Genomic DNA, 17,776 nt, shown 5'->3' on the forward strand with positions numbered 1-17,776 from the left:
AGACCGCAAATGTACACCATGTTTCACCATGGTTGCAATTGAGGCATGAAAGGAGATCTACGAATGTTAGCATGAAATTGCACATCAGAACATTAGATTATTGTTGAGGGCAATTAAAGGTGGGAAGAGGTAGCTCTGAAGGGTGAGACACATCAGAAAGTGGAGTGGCAACAGAGAAAGAGAGGTTAGAATAACAGAGCGTCAAACTATGAAGTTCAGTTGTACTCTTGCTGGAACAGCAGTGTCTCCATAGACCAGTTGAGTCCTTCAGTAGAGGCTCTCTCACTCCAACACAAATACTCACTAAATAAAGGCTGAGTGTTCCAAGTAAAATCACTTCAGCTGAGTTCAATAACTATTATTCATGTCCCATTTCTTCTTGCATGTGCAACAGCCTCCATGATATTAATAAGGAAAACACTTATGTTTTCATAAGAACTGAAGAGGAGCCTTGGAGAGCAATGTAAACACACTTCTGATTTCTTATGAAGTACCTTATGGGACTCTGGGCTGTGACTGAAACAACTAAAGTGACAAAAAAAAGATTGTGTTCGTCCAAATGTGGTTTCGTCAGATAGCTACCATCTTGTGAGGTGCCATTACAGCTTGAAAGAGGGCTGTTTCCTGTGAGCCCTGATGATCTTTTTTTATGAGAAAATGACTCTTATGAGTCGTTTCTTTTGATGAGTCAATCAAAAAGATAGCAGAAGCTCAAGCGGTGTCTGAAATCACCCCCATAATATTTAGGTGTGAATTTTGCAGACGAAAAGCAGTTATTTCAATAGAAATCTGCACGATCTGGAATTTCTTGTGAGGGCGAAACATTTTCACATGCATAGTTCGCATTTTGCAAGTTTTTCCAAGCAAATTCTTCTTCTGACTTCTGTGTGAGCAGTGCTTCATGCACTATGACTACACTATTGACAATGGACCTTTTTTTGCTGGCGAAACGTCGCTAATGTGAACATACATATAGTGCACTTTTCACACTGCACTTAGAGTTATTGTCGTTGTAAACCACTTTTAATCCCGAATAGAGGAACTCTTTACATTTGTAATTTAGAAGGGGGATATTACCCCTTTTGAAGGTTTGCTGCCATTATTATGCCTTTCGTATTGAAAGATATTGTCTTGAATGTAGGACTGAACACCAACCTACCTCTAACATCGTTCTTCAGAATGTCTCTCTCAGTAAATTGGTCCTTTGAAGACCACAAATATAAGCCTCCTTTCTTAGAGAGGTCAAAGTTCCACCTATGATGAAATTACTTATAATCCAGCACTGACCTACAAACAAAAAAAGGACAGGAAGATATTAGACAGTACCATGAGGAGCCGGCACCAAGGGAATTGGAAATATCTGATGGATGATGATGTCTCAACAGGCATTCTCCCTTCTTTGAGGCTCATTTCTTTCATATTGTAAATATTTGTAGCAGATTACTACTACTGCTTTTAGATATTATACAAAATGTGACCTCAGTGCACAACCTCTGACCCACTGCATGAGCTTGAAGAACAAAGTGTGGTAGGGGTGCAAAAGTCACAGTGGAAGGGGATTCCCTTTTCTCCAGATTTACAATGAAACGTTATTTGGCCTTTTCCAAAGTCACAGTGGGGTCTTTTAGAAAAGAAAAGAAAAACATTAAAAAGATAATCCTCGTAGTATCTTCCCTGTGGATGGTCATCAACCTCTTTATGTCAAGGTGAACCACTTTCACCAAAGAAGTGCCATGGAAGTCATCAATACCTCAAATAATAGATCAAAATGGCCAACTCATCATCATCAGACACTATAAAAGCACACATTTGCTTCTTAGAGGACATGCGAGTGCAAAGTCAGGTTCCTGCGAGCAAATCAACCATCATCACCCAAGATCATGGCATCTTCATACATGCTCATGTTTGCACTTGCACTTTTAGTTGAGTTGAATACTCACTCAACAATGGCTCTGCCCAAAGTTATGATGGATGAAGAACGCACAGACCAAGATAGAGTGGCATCGATAGCAGGAGATGATGATATAAGTGAAAGAGGACCTGGGCAGCTCACCTTCAGAAGACACCCCATCATAGAAGGCAGACTGGTGGATGAAGACGGGACAAAACGCATCTTCATACTTGCTGTAAGTGTTTGCATGTCAATTTAATGTTCAATTTGTTTCACGTCAGGCCAGCCTTGTCGCTTAACATTTTTAAATCTGCTTTGAATCTTTTTTATTCCTTAGCTTTTGACTAACTTTTAAAAATAGATAAGATTTTAGGGGTCAGTTATGTGCATTGTAAAGCACTTTGGTTAAACTCCTGTTGTTTTTAAATGTGTGATATAAATAAAGATCTAGTTGAGTTGACAAACAAAGGCCCGATTTCACGGACAGGGTTTAGATTAAGTCAGGATTAGGCCTTAGTTCAAATAGGGCATTTAAGTAGCTTTTATAAACATGCCTTAGAAAAAAACATCACTGGTGTGCATCTTGAGACAAAACAATGGTACTGACATATTTTAAGATAAGTCAGTACAAGTTGCTTTCAGTTAAAACACCTCAAACATGCATTTTAGTTGGGGACTAGGCTTGTCTGTGAAACAAGTGAAAATTGCAAGTTCTTTTTTTTTTTTTCAAGATTGTATTTGCCAACACTTGTACATTTACATGCACTTTACAAGTTTGGTTTCAGTCCATTTAAAGCAATGATTTACCTTTAAGAAATCATACCAATTTCAATTTTGCTGGCATTGTAGGAGTCAGGTGGCCTTTCTATGGGTATCTAACAGAGCTTTCGCAATTCAAGGTTGAATCGTCCTCACATTGCTACAATTATCGGTGCAGTAATGGAACAGTCGGAGAGGACTATGGGAAGGACACGGTCACAAGAGGGGAAATGGAATCTATGGATAAAAGGGCCCATGGTGATATTGTGAAAATTGGCTAAGCGAGGCATGGGAAACTTTGTCGCAATTTGACATTTCTTCCATGTGGGGCTCCATGCACTGGATTTGCTCCAGTAGTTTGGGAGCAGTTATGGAGAGGGATCTTGAGGCTGCCCTTGGGCGTGTGTTGTTCAAATTAACTTAAACATCTCCATGTGTGGTTTCAGACTTTTATTCTCCAGAAAAAAAATGCCTGTAGAGGGAGCAGTGTTTTGAGTTAGGCTGCTTCTGTTCAAGTGGTTGTCTCACGTTCAGATTTTTGTTTTTTTTAATGCATTTCCCTTTTCCATCAGGACACAGGAATGAAAGGGTCTCCTGGGAGGGAAGCAAACCTGGCCTTTTCGAGAAACTTCCCTGTACTGTCGCCACGTGGGACGGATCATGCTCTGGATGGATTCAACATGAGGGATGAGCGACGTAGCGTGGATGATGTCATTCCTGTGGGCAGGAGGGACATAGACAGTAAGCACTGCCAAGTTTCTTATCTTCTTCCTTTCCACTGATGAGATATTCTTACCTAGCCATGAAAGTAGTCTGAAATTGAATAGTATGAAAGTGCTTTTGAAGCAGTTCTTAAGTTTTTTAATAATTGTCTATATACGATAAAAAAAAAATAAAAAAAAAACACGTTTCACCTGGTGATGGACTGGCCATGCATCTAGGGCAGTGGTTCCCAACCCTGGTCCTGAAGTACCCCCAACACTGCACATTTTTGATGTCTCTCTTATCTGACACATAAATCTGAAGTCTTGGAGTCAAAGCCACTTGAAGGCAAGGATGACCTACTTCCAGCAAGATTCTTAAGTGTGGACACTTGACTATCCCATGAGGCCACAAAAGAGGGTTTGTGAAGACAACTGACGCTGGTAGGTCACGCGATAAGGGCAACATGGCGAATGTAGTACGAAAAGGTTGCATTCATACAATATAGATATATTTTAGCGGCCGTGAAGTAATTACTTCTTCAAAATGAGTACCTACTTAAGAGATTATGCGATTTCAGATGCAGCCCGTCTCTCTTGGAGTCTCCACTAACGAGATGGTGAATTGAATCAGGCGTGTTTGATTAGGGAGAACTCCGGGGGTACTCCAGGACCAGGGTTGGGAACCACTGATCTAGGGGAGGACCAAAGCCCTACAGAGTTTAGCTCCAACCCTAATCAAAGAGACCTGAACAAGCTAATCAAAGCCTTCAGTGTTTGATCAGGGTTTGAGCTGAACTTTTCAGGGAAGCGACCGTCCTGGGATGGATATTGGGAACCCTGATCTAGGGAGTTTCCCAAAGATGCTTAGATAGGCTCCAGTATCCCTGCCACAAGCATAGGACAGGGGGTGCTTCTCATTTCTTATTCGTGCCTCCTCGTTTCTTTTCCTCGCATCTTAGCTCCACCCCCTTAGGATGCAAGGGAAGGATACACCCATGTATCCACGCTCATGACTCCTCAGGAAGCTTCCTCGGGGTGCAGTTTGAGAATTAAGAGGCCCCCTTCAAGATGGCCAAGTTCAATCAGTTTCCAGGTCACAGGCTGGAGGAGCGAGGAACTGAGGAAGCATCAATTTGAGTATCGAGAAGCATCCAAGTAGTCTGGAAAATGGATGAACGATGGATGGAAAGCATTTTACAATATAATTTAAAAACATTTTTGCTAGAATCTAGTGGGTAAAAAGCAAAACCTGACATCCATAACTTTATGAAAAACAATATAGATTACCAGAAATAGAGTCAGACTAAGATAGTTTTCTGGTCTTACATGGTTTAAGCTGGTCTGAAAAGCATTCAAGACCCCTCTAAAACTAGCAAAGCAGACCAACAAACAATCTTAGGTTATTTAAATATTTGTTTCAGTAGAGAATATACCCATAGGTAAACAAGTTGTCTTCCATTTATATTTAATACTAAATTTGTTTTGCTCTTCTTGTTCTCTTCACAGTGCTGAGGTGCATGATAGGAAGAGTATACAGGCCCTGCTGGCAAGGTTGAAAGCAGAGCAGCTGACAAAGCATCTGCATGATTTTCCCAGCTCTCCCTTCATCCTTCAAGATACTCTAATTATAAAGATGACAAACATACTTGTATGATTTTAAAGAACGGAAATAAAAATTTATTAAAATCTGCAAATGATGGGTCGTGTTTAAGGAAAACAGAAAGCATACATTATGAAATGTACTCCAGTCACACAATCATCAATTAAAATGATAAAGTTCAATCTCTGCCAACTCAATCTCCTCCCTTACGTCTCAAACATGCCCACAAACAAATATATACACATACACCCTGTCAGTATCTGCAGAAGAGTTCCCTGACTCAAGTTGATGTGATTGGTTTTTATTAAAGGGATAGTGAAAGCATTTAAAGGGATATTTCATGGCAACAATAAAAGGTTTGAAAAAATGAGGGTGCAAATTACCAGTTTCAGGTGAACTATCCCCCTTAAATGCATTTATACTACCAATAAATTAAATATGTGCTTGTTGCCAAAACAGCATCACCATCAATAAGAGCTCATGGAGTACATTATAGTCTGAAAAATCCAGTCAGTTTGCCCTGACCAGCAATGAGCTTCTTGCCGGCAGATTTACTGCTCCTTTTCCCCAGGCCTCCAGCGGGAGCCTTAGCAGGGGGTCTTTTCTGAGGGGGCTGGTTCTCTTCTTTTCCATGCTCAGCGCACTCTCTATTGGCAAGCTTTCTCTTCGAGGTACCGGTTGCTCTTCGGAGCGGTTCTGGCTGGGTCCCCTTCCCACCTGCTTGCTTCCAGGCATTTCCACTATGTTCCCCCAGAGCGGATTGGCCGGGACCTTCACACTTCAAGTTAGTGGCCTCTGGGTCCACATCCACAGAAAAACAAGGGGGGACAAAAGAAAAACATTGGAATTTGAGAATAAGGTGAAACAATGAGCAGGAATAAAAAAGAGGGAGGGCTGAGGACGGAAGGGTAGAAAAGGTTATGATGAAATTGCTGACGTTAGTCTGCACTTTAACAGGCGGTGTGTTTATTTTACAGTGCTGAAGCTGAACATTTGTCACCTGGTGGAGCGAAGCCCGCGTTCCCACAAAAAAAGCAAGCGAGGGGGGAAGAGGAACGTGTGCTCTCTGGGTTTTTACAACAGATGTGGGGGCGGCCAGGTTTTATGGGATGGGGAATCGTTTAAAGGTTGATCTTAAGTACCAGTCCCCAAGCAGGGACTGGGCAGGGATCGAGGCCTGGGCTTTGGAGGTGGACCTGGGCATCTTTCCGACTGTGTGGCGTCAGAAAAGGGGAACACTTTGCGTGTGCGCGCAGTGAACAGACCAAGCCCTCTCTTGTTAAATATATATATTTTTTTTATTTACTTTTTGGTCTCACTTTAGATTAGGGTCTAATTCTCACTATTAACTATGACTTTTGCCTCAAACTCCTAATTACTGCTTGATAATAGTTAGTAAGGTAGTTGTTAAGTTAGGTATTGGGTAGGATTAATGGATGTAGAATATGGTCATGCAGAATAAGGCAATAATATGTGCTTTATAAGTACTAATAAACAGCCAAAATCATAGTAATATGCATGCTAATAAGCAACTAGTTAATTTTCTTGCCAGTTTGTTACAGGAGGTGGGACTCTAATTCTAGAGAGCCTTTGATAGGACATGAGCCTGTGGCATGCAGGATGAGTCAATATCAATATTTTCACCATTGTTTCTCAGAAGACAAATCCTACAGATTTTAAAAGAATTTTAACATTTAATATTTAATTTTGTCAACTTTTAAGAGGACACAACAGCATATACATGGTCTCAAAGCTAATACACAACGACTAAGAGTGACAAAACTACTTTTTGACATAATGGCATCTTTAAGCTTGGCAGAGACACTACCTTTGAGTCTGTTATCCATCCCAGGGGAGTCACACTCTTCCTCCACAGATGCATGTAAAGAGATGGTTCGTTTGGGCGCAGGGTGCGCACAGGTGGGAAGTTGGCTAGCACTTGGAAACTCCAACACCCGGCTGAGGGGCAGCTCATCGTCCTTGTACGTACACGCAAACTGAGAGCGGATGGTTGGCCGCACAACCTGGGGGAAAAGTGTTAAAATGGTCAATAAATCTAAATGCAGTTAGTGTTGAGTTTCAAAAAAAGTTAACTGCTTATTCTCATGCATGTATACTGTATATATATAAAAAATGCTACTCAGTGCTATATTGCCAAGAATATTCAAATCATCTGCTAGACATGAATATGGTCAATGAACGAAGGATGTATGACAGTGGCACTGCAGCACTGGTCCGATAGGACAAATAACAGTCCCATCAACTACCCAGAAACACTCTCACACTGGCCTCAGGTCATCAGATCGTCCTTATTGTTCAGCCCTGCTGATACAACATGGGTGGAAATGACCACATCTAAAATCTTATGAGAAAATATACAAAAAAAAAAGATAAATATTGCGGTCCGGAGGCAGTGAGGAGCATGAAATAAGGAAATGGTAGCTTGAACAGGGGTAGTGAACCTCTAAGGTCTCAAGGGTCTCAGAGAAGCGCTGATCCACCGCATTCAGGGCCTTTGATCCATCCCTGCTGAGGATTATCAGGATTCAAGGCTCTCTCCCTTTAGGCTAGCCGGCCGCAGTAGGAGAGTGGAATTCAGCAAAGTAAAAAAATAAAAAAATACTGCAGGCATACTTGGGTGGGACTGCAAAGCATAGAGAAAACGGGGCAGTGGGTGTATGTTTGTGTATGTGTGTGTGTGTGGGGGTTGGAAATCAAAGCTTGAGTGCAGCTTTTCAAAGCACTTCTCAAAAGAGCACCTAAAACAACAGTATCGCTCAAACTGGGTGCTTCGTATGGGAGGCTTATATGGTACATTGGGCAGCCCTGACTGCACGCCAAGAGAGAGCCCAAGAAAAACTGCGACAGGCTGGGTCCACCAGCTACTTCCTCTGATATGAACGTCATCATTAAGCCTTCAATAAGATGAGGGGTGTGTCTGTTTGTGAAGCATACAATGAAATGACGCAGGATTGAATAACACCTGCCCTGAGAAAAACCCAAGGAGCCAGCTGACACAGCACTAGTAGCACAGCAGTGAGATTAAAGGAATGGTTCTCTTAAAAATTAAAATTCTCATTTACTCTCCCTCAAGTTTTTCAAAACCTGTATGAATTTCTTTATTCTGCTGAACACAAAATATTATATTTTGAAGAATGTCGGTCACTAGACAGTTGATGGACCCCATTGACTTCCATAGTAGGAAAAAGAAAAATACTACGCAAGTCAATGGGGTCCTTCAACTGTCTGGTGACCGATATTCTGCAAAATATCATATTTTGTGTTCAGCAGAAGACAGGTTTAAAACAACTTGAGGGAGAATAAATGACAGAATTTTACATTTTCAGTGAACTATTCCTTTAAGTCCCCATTTACACATGGTATTAACATCGGATCAACTTATAAGTGTTAGCTGAGACATTACTGTTAACACTTAGCAATGTGCATCGAAGTACTGTGATCAGTTTGAGGGGAGGGTCTCGGATTTTAAACTACTCATCACGTTCCTGTATGTTGAAAAAAGTTAATTATTATTGTTATTGCTACAACTATTATTATTACAAAAGAACGTTTATAAAGTAGAATTATTATTAACATACACATTCATCTCATATATATATATATATATATATATATATATATATATATATATATATATATATATATATATTATATATATATCCAGGGTGTTTCTGCCTTCAGCCCACAATGCTGGAATAGGTTCCAGCATCCCTGTGACAACATTGGATAAGCATTTTGGAAAATGCATGGATTATTAATAATAATTCAAATAAATTTATATTCAGAACAATCCTTTTTACTATTATTATTTATTCTACTTTTATAGTTTATTAAATAATATTTTTTAAATGATAATCAAAATAAATACACTTGGGAAAATTGTTGCTTTGAAATAGAACGTTGTTTCAAGATGAGTTTGAGGAGTACCTTTATTAAATGAAAATTTCAGTTTGTCTAATATCAAATTGCAGTGACACTTACATGCAAGTACTTTTCCACATCACAAAACATATTTGAAACCATTTACACCTGTACTAAGGACCATCCACTACCAGATTGGGTAACTCGATGCAGATCTTAATACGAGAGGTCTGTTTTGAGCAGCTGGAGATTTGCTAACTTTATGTAAAAAATGTACTATCATTTTTTTTTTATGTTTAATACTGGCCCTCAGAGTACCGACTCTAGTGTGGGGTTCATTACGTGTTCATTAAACCTTACTACATAACTGTACTCAGAATAATCTCTCTCTGCAGTCGTACTCCTGGAGGAACCTCTTGATCTCTCCCCGTGCCAATCGACGTCAGTTTGTGATGAAACTATTGGAGTAGGACTGGATAAAGTCATTCTGCAGACAACAGGAAACAATAACCTTTCAAGTTTCCCTTGCTAGCTGAGTAACGCCACTGATATGGCATGTTCAAAGTGAAATTGATGCAGAAAGCTTCCGCCCGTCCAGTTCAGGAAGCGGTGAGCTGCCCGGGGACCATTACCGCTCACTAACACAGGAAGGCGGCCAGAAAGTGAAGGTCTAAAGAGACATCTGCTAGTGCAATCAAATAAAGAAGCCTTTTAACAAAATGTGCCTAGCATACATGTTCACAGAGCGCTCACCATTTCTTGGTTGGTGAAGATGCCCAGTCCTTAAAAATTAAAGTGCCATTCATCACCACATTTAAAACGTGTTAGCAACCCAGAGACTAGTTAAAGTTGGTTTCAGAAACAAGCCTCTTTGACAGGCATCATTTAGTTCCCATTCAGGCAGTTGTTTCATATTAAGAGATTTATTCCTTTCAAGAATTTTATGACCAAATAGTAAAATAAATCCTTACAAGGCCAGAAGACAATCCTACATTTTTATCACATGCAAATATAATCTGTCTTCTCACAGCCTTCCAAGACCATTTAAAATGTTTTCCGGATAAGATAGGCTTGAAGTGTGTAAGTGCGCATCACTGCCAGAGGTTATTAGTTCAAGTTAGGAGTGTACTGTACTACACTAAATTACACACTCAGTGGTTGTTTTTATATAACAGGAAACCCGCTGCACAAGCACCATGCATTAAAAACAGCTGTAGTGTTTAAATTTGCACATTACAAAACAGAGAAAGCAGATGATATAGCTTGTGAACTTGCAATACTTGCTGTCTGTTTTAAAAATCAAGCGTCACATTCAATTTTTGTTTGACCGCTATTTGAGACCAGGGTCTCTGCTTACAACCCCGATGATTCTTTACCTTGGACTTGATATGTTCTTGTTGGCTCAAGACGCGGTTCCGTAAAGGTTTTGGAGAAGATCCCGTAGGAGCTTCTGGAGATCTATAGGCACAAATTGGAACGAGAACAAGTTGAATAACTGAAGAATAAAACGAGGTGTTGAAATGCAAATGAAAATAATACGACTTAAAAATAAATAACTGCAACAAACAACAGTTTTAATTAGTCCAATTAACACAAATTAACTTTTTTTGCCACAACTGTCAAAAGGAGAGTAAACTGATAAAATAGACAGGAAATATCTACTAACTCTACAACTGTATTTTTGCATCATTAAAGAAAACAGCAACAATAATAATAACTGAACCATTTTATTTTATTTTAAATTTTAGAATCTATTTTTGTCATTTTAGTCATTTTCGCAAGGGAATGCCATGGGGATAATTTTGATTAGTGAAAATGAAAGTGCCATGTGAAGGCCAATAATGGTACATTTTTCCTCTGCATTTAACCCATCCAAGTTAGTGCACACACATTAGGAGTAGCGAGTAGTGAACACACACCCGGAGCAGTGGGCAGCCTTTTTTGTTGTGGCGCCCGGAGAGCGGTTGGGGGTTAGGTGCATTGCTCAAGGGCACCTCAGTCATTTCCTGCCAGTATTGAGAATTGAACCCGCAACCTTTGGGTTACCAGTCGGACTCTCTAACCATTAGGCCACGACTGCTCAGAACATTGTCAATTTTTAGATCATCAAAGTGTAACTCACTTGTACAGGGTAAGAAGACAAGCTCCAGCGCTGCCATTAAGAATCGCATGATCTTCAGAAAGCAGTTCCACCTTGTTCCTGCAGGGCGGGGCTAGTGCCTCTTCATCCAAGAGGGCCATCAGAACCTTCACAGTCTCTCGGCCCCCATAGGCAGTAGAGTGGTTAATAGCATATGCTTTGGGCTAAAAAGTAAACATTGTGTCTTACTAATAATGCTGGTTTGGAGAGATTCAGAAAATAGAGTACATCAACTATGTTTTACCCTGGCTGGACTAATTCCTGTGCCAACCACTGACTGCGTCTGCGTGGTGTGTATTTCACTGATCCTTTCCTTGAGACTTTTGGCGGTGTCCTCTGCTGCAAGGTATACTGGGTCTCCACCACTGCGGCCTTTGACCAAAGCAGCTCTAATACTAGACACCAGCTTGGTTCCAGCTTCTCTGTTTGGGACAAGACAGACAATCAACAAAAACACACATTTTCAAATTTCACCAATCCTAAATGTGCAGTCACAAACAAGGAGAAAACTCTCCTTTGGGCAGTTTAGTTTGCAAACCTTGCAGCTTGTTGTGTTGATTTGCTGTGTTGCGGGACACTTTTGTACATTAACATTCTGAATGGGTTTTTCAGGGATCCCACACCTTTTGACCAATTATTTCCATGAATTAACTTTTTGTTTGTGTGCAATTACTAGATTTTTTTTAAAGAATTGCTAATGAATCTTACAAAATGTGTCAACCGCTTTCGCTTTCAAAACAATTCACTCACAAACAATTATGGCTTACAAGTTTAATTTTACATTAGAGCAACATCTATAATTGCATAAATAATATGCAATAAATACATAATATTTTCAATATATTAATAATTGTTATAACAACAATCTATTATTAGCACTAATTAACAACCGCAGAAGTTTCAATGACTTCTCTAGGCCTTTTAAAAACAGAATTTTCTGATTTTCCATGACTGTCAAACTCCTGAATATTAATTATTCGTTATATAAAGACGACATTTATTGCAGAAAAATAATTTTGCATGATTAAAATCTAAAGTGACCACTCTATAACTCATGTAAAAATGTGGTCTAGGAGGGTCCAAAAGGTTTTCGTGCCAGACCAGTGCTATTGCTGTACTCCACCTCACTTTATGTGTGAATATATGAAGAGATTAATAAATGTAAACATTTGGGCTGCAGCGGGAAAGAGGCCGCCCTGAATCCCTGACCTTGCTTTTGTGAAAGGGAATTACAGTAACAGAATCATCTGGGAAAACAGATGTTAGCCGTACGAGAGACCCCGATTCCCCCGTAAGAAGTGTTTGTGTGTGGTAATACAGTACTCCATAAGGTGCTGGGAGGTGGGGAACTGCACAGGCAGGGTAGCAGGCCGATGAAAGACCCCTTTTGGCTCAGCGTTCGCACTCTCTCTTCAGAGAAGAGACGTGGTAGTGAACAGGACCACATGCAGCAGGTTCAAGGCACTTCCATCAAAAATGAAGTTGATGCACATGATGCAGTCCAGGAAATGATCTTGCGTCCTTTCTGAATAACACAATCATCTCTACAATTCAGCTCCATGTGTTGTGCTGCCAAATGTCTAGTGGAGATTTGCTTGGACGTTTTGAAGTGCAAGTTATCATGGCAGAATCTCAGTTTTATGACTTTTAATCAGAGTTATCAAACTAAGGTGGGACAAGTCGCTATTTTCTTTGGAACAACACACTTTGATGTTCCTCAGATAAACATGCTTGAACAATTCAGGCGATTTCATTAATACTGGTGCAGACGTCATTAAAGGCTGCGTTTGAGAGAAGAGGAACATGCATCGATAGATAGCGGGTAAAAGACGAGAGGATCCGTTTTAAAGATAGGAGACCAACAGATCTACATACAGATAGCAGGAACATTTTCTTTGAGCCAAGCAATGTGATACAAAACCTGTATAAATCAAAGGCTTCTATCTCTCATCTGGGGTCGTGCACTAATGATAGAGAGATGCAAAGGAAGTCAAGTCCAGGTCATGAGATTCCTTGCGACTGATTTAAAGCAATGGCTATTAGAATAGTATACTACTCGCACTACTGCTGCAGTAATACAACATGTACTTTATGCAACATACAGGGTGCCAATTTTCTGTATGCATGCATGAATGACCAGCAACATTTGCCAAAAAGAGCAATATACAACAGGTATGGTTCATGGCATGGAATAATTTATCCCATGATGCAGTGCACTCAAACTGACCTCCCATTTCTAGTGAGACAGATTAATAGAAAGTTAAACCAGTTATGATTGGCTTTACAAAATATATATATTTGCCAAATAAATAAATACTCAGATATTTATAGACAAAATTGGGTGATTATAATGCAAGGGCAACATTATAATAATATATTATTAATATTATGTTACAAACAGTGTGAAGTCATGTGAGCAAGTAGAAACTTTTCATGGAATCATACCCAATTCTTCACTTAATATTATAATTACAATAATTATGTTCAAATAAATTAAATGTTGATAAATATATATATACACTGCACAATATTCAATAGTGAGGTAGTTCCATTCTGAACACTGCAAATGTCTTGAGTCTACATTGCAGCTCTGCATTTGCCAATGTTGGACACACGATTCCTATAGAGTTCCTATTTAGGCCAAATAAGCATACCTTGGATTGGGGGTTTCTCCTAAAATGTCTTGACACTGGTCGACAAAATTGAGAAATTCCGATAAACCCTTTATGTGCTTCCTTAAGGGGTGAGACTCGGGTGGGGCGTACCCCTTTCCTCCCAGCTGTATGGCCCTGACAAACGATGTCACTGTCTGAACATACAAAAAGGCAATTAATCAGCATTCACATTAGGCTTAAAAAGATGTTTAGTTGAACAAATATGTGTGCAAATGTAAATGTATCTATTTAAAAAGTACAAGTCATTGCAAATTCACCAAGAAAAGAGACGAGGCATTGTTGCATGCAGCATGTCTCAGGTCAGTAAAGGCGATGTGGCCCAGAGAGCGATTAGGGTTGTCCAGGGTGTACACAAGGGCCAGGTCATTTTTACAGTTCACCAGAAGGCCCAAATAAGAACAGAAAACTCTCCTGATGACTCGCTGTATCTGAAAGAAAAATTGAACAACTACTAGGTGGGATAATTTGTATTGTACTAAAACTCATGTGTTAATTGAAAGAGTAAATGGTTTGTTTTTTAACAGGAACAGTTCATACTCTTCCGTTCTGCAATACTGATGAGTCAGTTAGCGGACTTGGACTCATGTTGTATAGAGGACGGGCTTTTTCCACAACCCCTTAAGCTTAAACAGGCCAGGCTCATAAACTTCATCACCCCCAGTATTACAGTGGCAAAGCCTAGCGTCTACTTGCACATAAATCAGAGTCCAGCAGAGCAGCTGTCAACAGAACTGGGCAAGAGTAGCAGTAGTTTCAACACACTATACAAAGTGCTTTTAAAACATCCTGTTTTCATTTCTCGATTCAGAATGATATGATATTCACGTTCTTCTGAATAAGAGACATCCACGGGTGTGAAATTTAACAGGAAACAAAAGGGAGAAGGAGAGCCAGGAAAAGAAAACTAGAGTAAGATCTTGACATCAGTCAAAAGTGCCAGAATCAACATTAATTAACCCTTTGTTAAGCTTCACCCTCCTTAGTTGCTGTTAAGGTCCAATATTTTTAAAATGTTCCATAGGATACTGAGGTGGATTATTTAGTGCCAATTAATTGTTCATATTTGTCTTTTTTTAAGGTTATTGGACAATAATATATCATCCATCTAATGGGGAGTTAGGTAAGTTTCAAAGCAGGTCAGCCATTTCAAAAGTGTATATAAATAAATAAATAAATAAATATATATATAATAAATAAATATATATATATATATATATATATAAAATTGTGCGTATAAACTGTAAATAAATGTTTATTAAATATAATTATACATAAATATAGTTTAAAAAGTGTCAGAATTAGGTGCATTTAATTTTCAATAAAGTATTTCTTTCCCATTTTTTATGAAATATTTTTTTAAACACGTACATCGGTAAATAGAGAAAAACATTTAATGGTCTTGCGGAAATTGTACGTTTATCTCATTTGCGGTCATAAAATGGTATTATGAGTAAGATTCACACACACACAAAAAAAAAACCTCAACAACACTTTTTCCAAGTCTCATGCTAATCCTTCTCTAGTTACCTGTGGACTGCAGATTCCAGCCTTGTTAGAAGGTGTTGCGGGACACACAGGAAAAGATTCCTTTTTTTCCAAACTCTGCTTTTCACCAACGAGAAACTGAAACAGTTGCATCTAGATATCGAGATAAGACCACAGATTAAAGAATACACCACAGATTAAAGATCTTTCAGAAAGACGACTGAAAGAACATCCAAATCTGAGGCCCACTGGCAGCACTCACCGCAGTTAGGGGCTCCTCAGGGTCCCCATTTATCCGAAGCTCCTTGAACATAATGAAGACGTCAATCAAGTCCACAGTATTTGTACGTTTCAAAAAGCAGTCATACTCTTTTTGAATGAGGTCATAGTTTTGTGGAAGAGGGATATCGTTGTGGGATAGCTGGAGCTTATCCAGAAGGAAGTATTTCCAGGCAGCCAAGACTTCACTCAAAGCAACACCAAAGTCCCCATACTCCTGTCAGGAGAAGAGCAAACACAGGGACAAGCATATTACGCACAACCGATCCACAGAAAATGTACAGATACGGAACAAAATGTATGAATCAAACTTGTGACTGCTTTTTTTTTCTTTTTTCTATTGCTACATGTATAAAACTGAATTTCAGTGTCACATGATTCTCATAAATTATTCTAATCTGGTAATTTGCAGCTCAAGAAAGATTTCTTATTATTATCACCAGTTGTGGTGCCCAAAAAAGAAAATCTGTAAGACTTCCGTTCATCTTCGGAACACAAATGCAGATATTTGAATGAAATGTTCAATGTTTATATGTGAATAAAAGCCTAAATTAATTCGGTTCATCATATAAAGTGATCGAGTCTCTTTGGAAATTTTGGATTGAACCGCTCAATTCATATGGATTAGTTTTACGATCGCTTTATGAACTTTTTGAAGTGTCAAAGTGGTAGTTGCATAGCCATCCAACAGAAATCGCTGTTTCTGTTGGATGCAGGGGACAGAAATCACTCAGATTTCGTCAGAAAGATTTTCATTTGTGTTCCGAAGATGAAAGAAAGTCTCGGAACGACATGAGGGTGAGTAAATAATGACAGAATTTTCGTTTTTGGGTTAACTATTCCTTTAACATTTTTATGGAAACTGTTTTTTTTTTTCAGGACTCTTGAATCTGTAGTATAAATTCAAAAGAATAGCATTTGTTAAAAATAGAACGCTTTTGTAACATTATAAATATCTTTACTGTCACTTTTAAACAATGTAATGTATCCTTTCTGCCTAAAAGTATTAATTTATTTTAAATCTTACTGGCCCCAAACGTTTAAAAGGTAGTCAATATGCTTTTACAGAACTGAGATACAAACATTCGTCCTTGGGGACTAAAAATCATTAATTACTGACAAACAGTTATAACCCAGAGAAGTAATAACTTCTAAAGATGTGGAATAAGTCTTCAAACCAAGTTACTAACAATGCAACATTACCTGCTTGTTGACCCCAGCCATAGCAAGTTGTAGGACCATCAGCATCCCATCAGCCCCTTGGATGGTGGTCCTCTCAGAGTCCAACACCCTGTGACACTCTCTCCTAAAAACCCTGGTCATTGTTCTCAGGCTTTCCTCCATAACCACCATTATTCAGTCTTTACAAAATGTACTACGGGGTCAGAAAATTGAGCAGGTCAGCAATGAAATGATTATGAGCAGACAGCAGAACATACATGCAACCCAGCCAGCATCACATATAGCTTTCCAACTCTACCTCTGAGCTAGAACAGAAAGTCCACATCAAGCAAATCACAATTATAGTCAGGAACAAGAAGCACTTTATTGTCCTTTGCACTTTATTAGGAACAGAACCCTCAAACCTCGTAGGTTAACTTACCAACACTGATATTAAGACGTGTCCGAGGTCTCTAATGTGAAACATATGGGAAAACAGACGCCACGCCAGTAAATAAGTTAACTTATTATAAACTGGTGCCGTGCGCTCCCTGTAAATTTAAATCCACATGCCAGGACGTCTGAACCAATCACAGAGCGGATGTGTTGTTTGTCCCCGGCCCCGCCCCCGCCAAACAGGAAGTCAAATGCGCAACGAACAGTCCCGTTTGTTTTCTTTCAAAACGATATGTGTGTTTATTGATGACAAGAAAATAAATAATACAACTCATATAACGATGTGGAAGAATATGAGAGCTACATCCATCGTTTCTTTTAAAACAATTTTATTTTATAAGTGCAGGGGGCAGGACATTTTCCCTAAATTAGTAAATTAATTCATTTCGTCTAATCTACAAGAAATCAACAAACACTCCTATACTCCTTACTGGCAATACACTAAAGTATTAATCAGTGCGTTTTACACTTGTTTATATCGTTTGTGGATTATATAAAGCATGTGCACAATAATAAGATCAGAAACACATTTAGAAGACTAATTTATATTATTTATAAGTTAACAACAAAATATAAATAAATTTGCGCAGGGGTAAAGTTGCAATTTACAATCAATCAAATAAAGAAGTGCATGAATACATCTTTTTTCTAATGAGTCAAAAGAGAGATCATGTCTTTTTGTTAATGTTTTACAATTGCCAAAAAAAATATATATATATATGGGCTTGCGTCACGAATACGTCA

The 17,776-nt window shown here is 39.0% G+C and overlaps 2 protein-coding genes across 2 annotated transcripts; one reads left to right on the forward strand and one right to left on the reverse strand.

Annotated features, from left to right (window-relative positions):
• Positions 1-1,810: 1,810 nt before the first annotated feature.
• Positions 1,811-5,048, forward strand: pmch (pro-melanin-concentrating hormone). The gene is made up of 3 exons (XM_056237325.1): positions 1,811-2,126; positions 3,223-3,391; positions 4,861-5,048. Exons 1-3 carry the CDS (start codon positions 1,881-1,883, stop codon positions 4,908-4,910), a joined length of 465 nt encoding a protein of 154 aa, XP_056093300.1. The 5' UTR covers positions 1,811-1,880; the 3' UTR covers positions 4,911-5,048.
• parpbp (PARP1 binding protein) lies at positions 5,001-17,116 on the reverse strand. Its single transcript, XM_056237323.1, has 11 exons — positions 17,019-17,116; positions 16,619-16,790; positions 15,399-15,632; positions 15,179-15,289; positions 13,909-14,079; positions 13,631-13,785; positions 11,221-11,398; positions 10,959-11,140; positions 10,213-10,294; positions 6,783-6,978; positions 5,001-5,749 (listed from the first exon to the last, which is right to left on the reverse strand). Exons 2-11 carry the CDS (start codon positions 16,766-16,768, stop codon positions 5,445-5,447), a joined length of 1,764 nt encoding a protein of 587 aa, XP_056093298.1. The 5' UTR covers positions 16,769-16,790; positions 17,019-17,116; the 3' UTR covers positions 5,001-5,444.
• Positions 17,117-17,776: the final 660 nt, after the last annotated feature.

This window comes from Rhinichthys klamathensis, unplaced genomic scaffold (genome assembly GCF_029890125.1).
Source record: "Rhinichthys klamathensis goyatoka isolate OS25496 unplaced genomic scaffold, OSU_Roscu_1.1 h1tg000485l_1, whole genome shotgun sequence".
Taxonomy (NCBI): domain Eukaryota; kingdom Metazoa; phylum Chordata; class Actinopteri; order Cypriniformes; family Leuciscidae; genus Rhinichthys; species Rhinichthys klamathensis.

Coding starts and splice junctions, on each gene's coding strand:
- parpbp (XM_056237323.1), bottom strand. CDS start 16,768: ATGGTGGTTATGGAGGAAAGCCTGAGAACAATGACCAGGGTTTTTAGG. Junction 6,979..10,212: donor AAGAACATATCAAGTCCAAG/GTAAAGAATCAT, acceptor CTTTTCCCCCAG/GTTGTGCGGCCAACCATCCG. Junction 5,750..6,782: donor GATGGATAACAGACTCAAAG/GTAGTGTCTCTG, acceptor ATGTGGACCCAG/AGGCCACTAACTTGAAGTGT.
- pmch (XM_056237325.1), top strand. CDS start 1,881: ATGGCATCTTCATACATGCTCATGTTTGCACTTGCACTTTTAGTTGAG. Junction 2,127..3,222: donor AACGCATCTTCATACTTGCT/GTAAGTGTTTGC, acceptor CTTTTCCATCAG/GACACAGGAATGAAAGGGTC. Junction 3,392..4,860: donor GGGCAGGAGGGACATAGACA/GTAAGCACTGCC, acceptor TTCTCTTCACAG/TGCTGAGGTGCATGATAGGA.